Source organism: Anser anser, assembly GCF_964211835.1.
Source record: "Anser anser genome assembly, chromosome: 1".
Classification (NCBI taxonomy): Eukaryota; Metazoa; Chordata; class Aves; order Anseriformes; family Anatidae; genus Anser; species Anser anser.
This window is the reverse complement of record NC_139720.1, coordinates 103,755,313-103,763,740: the sequence shown is the minus strand read 5'-3', so window position 1 is coordinate 103,763,740 and position 8,428 is coordinate 103,755,313. Positions and strand designations below refer to the sequence as shown.

The 8,428-nt window shown below is 51.2% G+C and overlaps 1 protein-coding gene across 2 annotated transcripts; it reads right to left on the bottom strand.

Annotated features, from left to right (window-relative positions):
- Positions 1-925: 925 nt before the first annotated feature.
- Positions 926-8,119, bottom strand: LOC310905422 (C-type lectin domain family 4 member D-like). 2 transcript variants are annotated; one of them, XM_083851687.1, is made up of 6 exons: positions 6,568-8,118; positions 5,826-5,921; positions 4,659-4,751; positions 2,688-2,857; positions 2,328-2,461; positions 926-1,478 (listed from the first exon to the last, which is right to left on the bottom strand). In XM_083851687.1, the coding sequence occupies exons 1-6, from the start codon at positions 6,632-6,634 to the stop codon at positions 1,331-1,333; spliced, it is 708 nt and encodes a 235-aa protein (XP_083707813.1). In that variant the 5' UTR covers positions 6,635-8,118; the 3' UTR covers positions 926-1,330. The 2 variants fall into 2 exon arrangements, with proteins under 2 accessions (XP_083707813.1, XP_083707814.1); XM_083851688.1 differs by lacking the exon at positions 5,826-5,921 and having other exon boundaries at positions 6,568-8,119.
- Between the last annotated feature and the right edge of the window lie 309 nt (positions 8,120-8,428).

Genomic DNA, 8,428 nt, shown 5'->3' with positions numbered 1-8,428 from the left:
ATGATGCTTCCTGAGGCAAACAGAGGTGGGGGTAGAGGGACCAGGAAACAGAAATGGGTGGAGAAGGATGGGAGCCACAGAGGCACACGGTCTGCAGCAAGACTCAGGTGGAAGTGAAGGCAATATGCATTGCACTTCTGGAGGGACCCTCATGGGCAGCAGCCGCCCTGCCTCTTCCTGCCTCTTCTCCAGCGTCGTCTAGCCTGGGCAGGTGTGCCCTGACAGGGTCCACTGAGCTGTCAGCCTCCCAGGACGGCCGCCACATCTGTTGAGTCCAGGATTAGGTCTGAGGTGGGAAGGGTGACCAAGGGACCTAATTATTTTGCTGCTGGGGCCATGTCCTCACACTTGGTCAACCACATGCAGGTTAGACTCCTGGCACATGCTCATGTTTCTCTCACAGGTAAGACTTCCAGCCATGGCAACATATAATAACCCCACAGCTGGTTTCCTGTGCCTGGTCTCTCCCAGAGCTTTGGCTGTGTGCAAAAGGACCGTTACACACAGGTTATCTCTGAAGCGTTAAGACTCACTGGGTGTACGCAACTTCTACTGCAGCACTCATCTATGGCTCTTTCCTGGCACAGCAACATGCTTGATATGAAGCACGTGCATATGCAAAATACCTCAGCATAGAGAGGGAAAGGGAAAGAGATAGAGAGGAAATGAGCCCGGAGCCTTTTTCATTGGTGTAATTTTATATTTTCTGGTTTACAGGAAATCGGTATTTGTTTAGCAAAACCAGTGCTGAACAGGACTCTCTATGACCCAGCAAGAAGCAGGCACCTCTTCTCAAGGAGACAAAGGAAATAGTAGCAATGAACATCCTTCTTGCATTCCTGCACCTTCTTCCTTCTGGAGAGCTCTACCTCTTTTCAGCCAGCAGCTGCCAGACCCACACAGAGAGAAGAGGATGACAAAAGAGGCCAGGAACTGCTTTAATGACCCTGAACCCTCGTGTGTCAGTCCCATGGAGGCAAAGGCATTGAAAGAAAGGTACTGGCCCTTTTCCGAGACATGACCCTTCACCTGCCATGCTTGTCTGGAGCTTCCATTGCCAAATCTGTCTTCACCAACTGTGGGATGGGATGGTCATCCTGAGAAAGCACAGGCAGAGTTCTTGTAGCATTTATTGCTTCCACTTCAGGGGCCGTAGTACTTTCAGAAATACATATGCACAGGGGATGCTGGATGCAGAGCAACATCACTCCCAGTCTCATCATCCCACCCAGCAGAGGGAAGATAAAGGCTCCAAGGCTCCCCTACCCCTCCCAACACAGCCCTCTGCTGTTCCCAGTTCGCTGCTAATCTCAGGATGAGGATTCCTCCATCATATAGTGACTGCTGCAGTTTCACAAATCCGATTACAATGGGTCCAGCATGGGACATCATTCCAGTTTCGGAGATTTTCTGTCTTGTGATGGATTATGACACACATCTCATTAGTCGAATTACTTGGCTCCCCAGGCCTCCAGAACCTGAGACAGAGACAGACATGTTACTCCCTGTGCACCCTGCAAGCACATTGCTGGAAAAGGCCACACATGGAACACAAGGCTTGGAGGGGAGAAATTCCAGATGCTGTTTGATGGACAGAAGTCGTACCCTTCCTCTCACTCTGCTGCACTGGCTGCAGTCTTACATGGAAACCTGACTTCTTCCTAGAACCAACACGGCAGGGATCTGTTCAGGCCTGGTGCGCAGAGCTGCTCACCACAACTCACCCCAGGCACTTCACAGCCAGCAGAGGATGTGCCTCTTCCAGGAGAAACATCTGCAAGCAAAGCCCTGGAGATCTCTCCCAGCGCCCCATCGCTTCTGCAGCATCACAGCACTGGCCCAGCATGTGCCTACACCTGCACACATACAGGCACATAGACCATGTGCCTACACCTGCACACACACAGGCACATATACCACGTGCCTACACCTGCACACACACAGGCACATAGACCACGTGCCTACACCTGCACACATACAGGCACATAGACCACGTGCCTACACCTGCACACATGCATGGTGGGGCAGTACGGAGGTCAGGCAAGGCTCGTCATGTATGAAGGACTCTTTCTCCTGAGGAAATGCAGCTTCTTCTATGCCTACAGCACCGATGGTCATGTCACAGATTATTTATCGCTAACCACTAACCAGCATGGATGGATCTGTGGGAACCTGGTATCCTACAAAGCCCTTGCCCGCTCCACCATTGTCCTCTCACAGACAGCCATGGCATATCCCTCTCATGCTCATCAGACACCCTCACATCTCTTCCACCCTCTTGCACTACCTGGAGCCACACCAAACACTCTCCGTCATGGGATACTCACGCTGCTGTTACATTATAGGGAGTCTGGTCTGCCCAGTGCCACTGGCCCACCTCCTGTGCCCTCAGACCGATGTATAAATTGATTCCTTCTCCCCAGTATGTATTCTTTTGTGTTATTTGCTTATAGATGAAATCCTGGAAATCAGAGAGAGTACAACGTCCATGAGGTTCAGGACTGAACAGAGGGAGGTGGCAGGAGTCCCAGTGGGGTGCAGCTGGTGGCAGACAGGAGCCAGTGCTGAGTGGATGCAGCAAGGACATCCCCCCTCCACTGCAGGAGCCAGGAGGGGCTCTGAGGCCCCTCCAGGCCTGGCACTCCTGTCTCCAGGCTGCTCTGCCCCTCTCTCAGCCCTGCACTTACCTGCTCTGCTTCTGTATTGATCACCACCAGGTGGGAGCCCATCCCACTGCAGTTCTGCTGGCTCTCATCCCAGGGCATCCGATCAGCTGAGAAGTAATAGCAGCTTTCTTGAAAGCGTCTCCAGCCCTCTGGACAGCACTTCCAGCTGTCCTCCACAGGGGAAGAAGACCCTGTTTTGAACAAGATGCGCTGTGCCTCTTCTCAGTGAGCTCAGCGTACAACCCCAAGTATCAGGGAAGGGGTTTGAACTGCGCCTCTTTTTTGGACAGCGGCAAATGATCTCTTTTGTGCTCCACAAAGAGCACCACTGACAGCCTGACAGATTCCTGTCACAAGGCCCCTGCCTGAAGTGCTTTTTACTTTGTTCTATCATGCCCATTCAAGCTCTGTTTGGGGAGAGAGGCAGTTTCTGCCTTACCGTTCCCGAGGAAGTGAGATGGGAAGTAGCTGGCAGGACTCCTCTGGGAACACTTACATCAGAAAAGCATTGTCCAAGTGATTAGCTCTCAACTCATACCCAGTAACAAACATACACAGTAAACTAGTCTGACAGCCTTACTGCCAACACAGGTAGTTTCTTACACAAGCCATGTTTTTCCTAGAAATTTGCCATACACACAGAAAGTCACATGATGGATTGAAAAGCATAGGCACATTCTCTTAAGCACGAGGTTGTATTTTTTCAGGTTATATGGCTCTATCTGTAAGCTGTATATATCACACTCAGAATATAGCTCAATATAGAATATGTCCAACAAACAAGTCCATCCAGTATAGTCAACCAACAAATACACTCTGGTACACTGAGCAGAGCTGAAGATGCTTGCCCTGAATCTCAGACCTCACAGGGAATGTCTTCTTGGGTTTCCCAGACAGGAGCTCTCCAGGGGGGCTAAGGGCAAACCTACGCAATCAAGGTGCAACTGCCAAATATTGTAACCAACTGCTGCTGATACGGGGCCAGAAAAATGAAAGGAACAGGGAAGGGAGAAGATGCCCAGAGGAATGTTGTCCAAAGCAAGACCGCAGAGGATCCCAAACCAAAACCAAATAATTCTTCTCCTGCAAGAAGCACATGAAAAGCAATGAGCCTGCCCCCCTCCAATGCTTCTGCCTGGGCAGGTGCTTAGTCCTTCCAGTACCTTCAGGTATATAGAGCTGTTGATTCTCACCAACTATGTGACCATATCCCTTCCACTCACATATTCGCACCCAGCAGAGTGAAGATGCAGGCTTCAGGGATCACACCCTTAAAAAGCTCGCAGCTTTCATGCATGAGGCTGCGGAGTCTCTTCTCTGGAGATATTCAAGGCCCATCTGGACGCCTACCTGGGCAATCTGCTCTCGGGAATCTGCTTTGGCAGGGGGGTTGGACCTGATGATCTCTTGAGGTCCCTTCCAACCCCTACAATTCTGTGATTCTGTGAAATCAAAATCTGCTCATTTCATGCAGTTTAAATCTAATCAGGATCAAAGCAGTTGTCTCAGTTTCCCGTCTTGGCACCAAATGGAAAGAGTGTAGTGTCCAGTGAGTCGAAGAAGTAGAAAAAAATGTTAATTTACCTGTGTTCTCCTGTATTAGATCCACTCAAAGTTTACCATTACATTTGTAGAAACAGAAACCCTGGCACAGGCTTGAGCCATCCCCTACAAAAGGATGAGGTGCTTTTGGCTAGATTTGTGAAACGGACTGGACCTGAGGGGCTGTATGTGGGCACAGAATGGGACGAGTGATCAAAAGATGGAACTGGAGCAACCCACCCTCTTCCACTGGCCCAGGACATGTTTTCAGAGCATCCTAAGTCAGATTGTACAACATAGCATTTTCTTTCCTCACGTCTCCATCTTCCTTCCCTAGAGCAATCCATCTCTGGCTGACAATCCCATTCCCAAACTCAAAGGCTGACTTACACCTGAATAAATTTGGGGGACATGCTTAGTGTCACTCCCAAGGCTCTTAGCATCACTCACTTTTGCTTGCAGGTACATTGGGGATGCAGTGCCACTCTGGAGCATTCTGAGGCAGAGTCTTGTACTGGCTGCAGCTTCTGTGAAAGAGAACAACTGGGAAGAGAGGAAAGAAAAGGAAGGCGCCACTGTCATCCTTCCATTTTCACTCATGGGCAAGCTGTCCTGCCCTCCAGCTTCTGGCTGAGCTCCCTCAAAGACTCTGTTACATTAACAAGCTCTGAAAATTGTATCCTGGAGGAAAAGAGCAGACAGCTTTCCCCACTACTGGTCACTCCCTCCCTCGGGCAAACATTGGTCAGATGAACCCCTCTCTCCTCAGCTGGCTGAGAGACTCATTTTCCCAGCTGACAAAGCCCAGCTAAGACACCCTTTGAGGAGGGGGTCGCGAAAAGGTCAAAGAAGTTGTGAGATCAGCTTAATAAAGGTGCAATATCAATATGCATTCCCTCTTAATCTTCCTGTGTTCTGCAGCTTTAGAGCACCATTTGCACCCATACCAAGAAGGGGAAGAACCGCTGAGTGCTGAGGCCTCACCCAAGGGAGCTGAACACCACAGAAGAGTTACCGCAGAGCAATAACGATACTCCAGGACACTACAGGCAACATATTTCCCTTCTGTTTGTTCCAGGCGGTGTGGGTGGGATGCAGCTGGAGCATTCTGGTGGATTTACGCCTCACCCTGCTAAAACGTGGGCAGCCCTGGTAGCAGTATTTCCAGGGAGACCATGCTGGCTCCTCGGCTGCAACATGGTCACAAGGAGCTCTGAGGGAGACCACAAATGCGGCCAGCAGAACGGAGACCCAACAGCCGGCCTTCGGGGAAGCTGCTCAGATGTCGTTTGGCACTAAGGAGACTTCTCGGCTCTGTTGCAGTGGGAGGGCAGGAGCTGATGGGTTTCAGCCAGGACTGGCTTTATTCGGGCAGGTGGGGAAGTGAGAGGAGCTGTGGGAAGGCCCCGCCAGGACACTACCTGCTAACTGTGGAAGGGACGCTGCTCCCCAGCTAAGAGGGCAGCGGGGGAAAGGGGCAGCAGAACAGGCTGTTTTGGTGCACGGCAGTCGCCTGCTGGCAAAGAGACTAGGGTTTTCTTTTTCCACCTGACACCAGGCAACTTCAGGCGACCGTTCCCTTCATCCCCGGGGAAGTAAAGGGACCCTGGAACCCACCGAGGCCGACGGTCACAAGGGCAGTTTTGACGGCAAGGGCAGAAACAAGGAAGACCCAGGGGCTCAGGCGGGAACAGCTTCTCCCTTCTGCTGGGGCTGAAAAACACAAGGCAAGAGTGGAAATCCCCCGGCCCAGAGCTGGGAGGCAGGATAAGCCAAGGGGCTGCATGCCCTGACAGCCTGCTGATAACCCTGTCCCAAGGACTGGCAAGTCCCGCAGGTGCTGTAACCGGGTCGTGCTGTCTGTCGCTAGCAGGGGGTCACACCTGCAGCGTAGGGCAACACAGGGACTGCCCTCTTGCTTTTTATCACAAGCCATGCCTGCGCTCTTCCCAACCTGCACTACTTTCCTTGTCCTGTCGCGCCTCTTTTGTCCCCTGCACACCTTCCTGGTTGCCCTCCTTACCCCTGTCTTTCACTGAATTCCCTTTCTGTACTTCCCTCCTCCTCACCTCTTTTCGGAGCTTCTTTCTCTCAGCTACCCAACTGCTTATTTCGGCTCTGTCCCCCAGCCTTTTTTATGCAATAGCATGTAGTCACTTACTCAAAGGAGTGACAGTCCAGCTCAGTGTTTGTGGCAGCAGACACGCAGAAGAGATGGTTTCTACCCTGAGAATGGGCACTGGGTCTTCCTCCTGGTACGCAGCCAGCCACGGTACCGTGCCCTTTATACAACCCAGCCATGTATTTTCCCCCACCTTCTCCTTCTAGAGGAGGACAAAAAGGAAGGCTTTATGGTTACCTGCAGTCCCAGGACTGACTCTCCCTCGCTGGTTCATTGTCGCTGCCACAGCATCACTCTTCTCCATCAAGAGTCCGTCCACCTTACTGGTACAGCCACAAACACAGCCCTCCTCATGCAGGAGGAGGAGCTAGGGCAGCTCCCACAGTGCTGGGCAGCCTGTGCAGACTCTAACCTGATGTGCAGACAGAGTCATAGCTGGGGTATTCCCCACAGCACATGGAGACGGGGGAGTTTTCATCATTTCTCTGTCAGGACATTTCACAAGAGGCTTGTTGCAACACAGAAACTCATAGAGGCAAAGGAAAACAGACGAAAAACAGAACCACTGCTGCTCAGACCATCTCCTTCTGCACATTTTCAGTCAGCTTCACAGGACACAGTACTGGTGGTTTTCCTTCCCTGGTGGGTGAGTATGTGTGTGAAAATGCCTGTGCAGTTGGTATTTCCTGACAAAGGGATAATAAACACACTCACAAGGGCCTACAAAAGCAGTCAGAACACCCCAGGAAGGCACATCTGTGGCTCAGTCTGGGCAAGTCCCCATGCAAGGCCTGAGCCCAGTAACCCAGAGCACAGGAAGTTGCCAACATGGTTTCTGACTAATTGCTGAGGAAAAAAGGATGGTGCTTTGAGCAGAGAGGAGGGGTTGCATGTGACTTGCTGTTATGGAGCCGGAGATCAGAAGGGATCACCAGATCATGTCAGCATCCCTGCCTGTTACAGATCGTGAAGCTTTACTCTGTCACCCCTACGTAAGGCACACATGGTGCTTCTAGCACTGCTCGGGGTGACTTGATTGAAAACTCGGGAGGATGTAAGCATCCCTAAGGATATCCCTAAGGATAAAGAAGCCCTGCTGGGCCTCGCTGCACTCTGAGCTGAGTGGTGTGGGCATGCAGACACTGCTCTTCCACACCCCATCAGCTAGCTTTCTCCCTGTGAAGAGGCAGGCAGACATGCACGTGCTGAGGAAGAAATGGGATAGCTAACGACATGAGCATAAGTGTATCCATCAAAGGCTCAGAAGAGCAGGGCACACAGCTGGTTGTAAAAGAGGACAAACCTAAACTGTGTGTAGAAAAGCAGACTCTTTTTATTGTGCACAAAAGGCTCAGACCATCCCAACAGCGCTGTTGCATTGGGAAGACGGTCCATAAACATGCTTGCTCGTATTGCCCTAGAAGGAATTAGCTACGGGAAGGTACTTGCTACTGGGTTCACAGCACAGTGAGAGATTCTAAAATGAAATTTTAGAACAAAGCTTGGTAACAAAGATGAATTGTACCACTCATGCCCCAAAATGAGAATGTGTGCTCTTTGTTCTTGCTCTGTAATATACCTGACTTTGTGCATATGGGAGGTGTGGTGAGGGTGGCTGATCAGGCAGGAAAACGCAGAGGGTATGGAACTGTTACAGGGAAAATCTGCTCATTTCACACAGCTTAAGTCTAATCAGGACTGAAGCAGTACATTAATGACACGTAGTTAATGGCAACCCACGATCCCTATATTTGGGGTCAGCATCAGCAATATTATGGATTGACAACATATTAATAAACAGCTATGGGTTTCTAAACAGCTTCCTGCAGCTAAGCCCCCAGAACTCCAGCCCCGACGGTGATCACACACACACTTGCACAAGCTCCCGACCCTGCCCTCACCCCTGCTGCGGGAAGTGCGGCTTACGAGAACACATCCTCTTTTCTGGGTGTGTGGGTTCCCCTGTTTACAGGGGCTTCCTGCTGCTGGTGCAGGTTCTGTGTGTGTCCACACCACTTCGTACAGTCTGCTGACCCACGGGCCGGTGAGGAAGCTCAAGGGAACACGCATCTGCTGAAGCTGTGGGCCTGTACTTGCC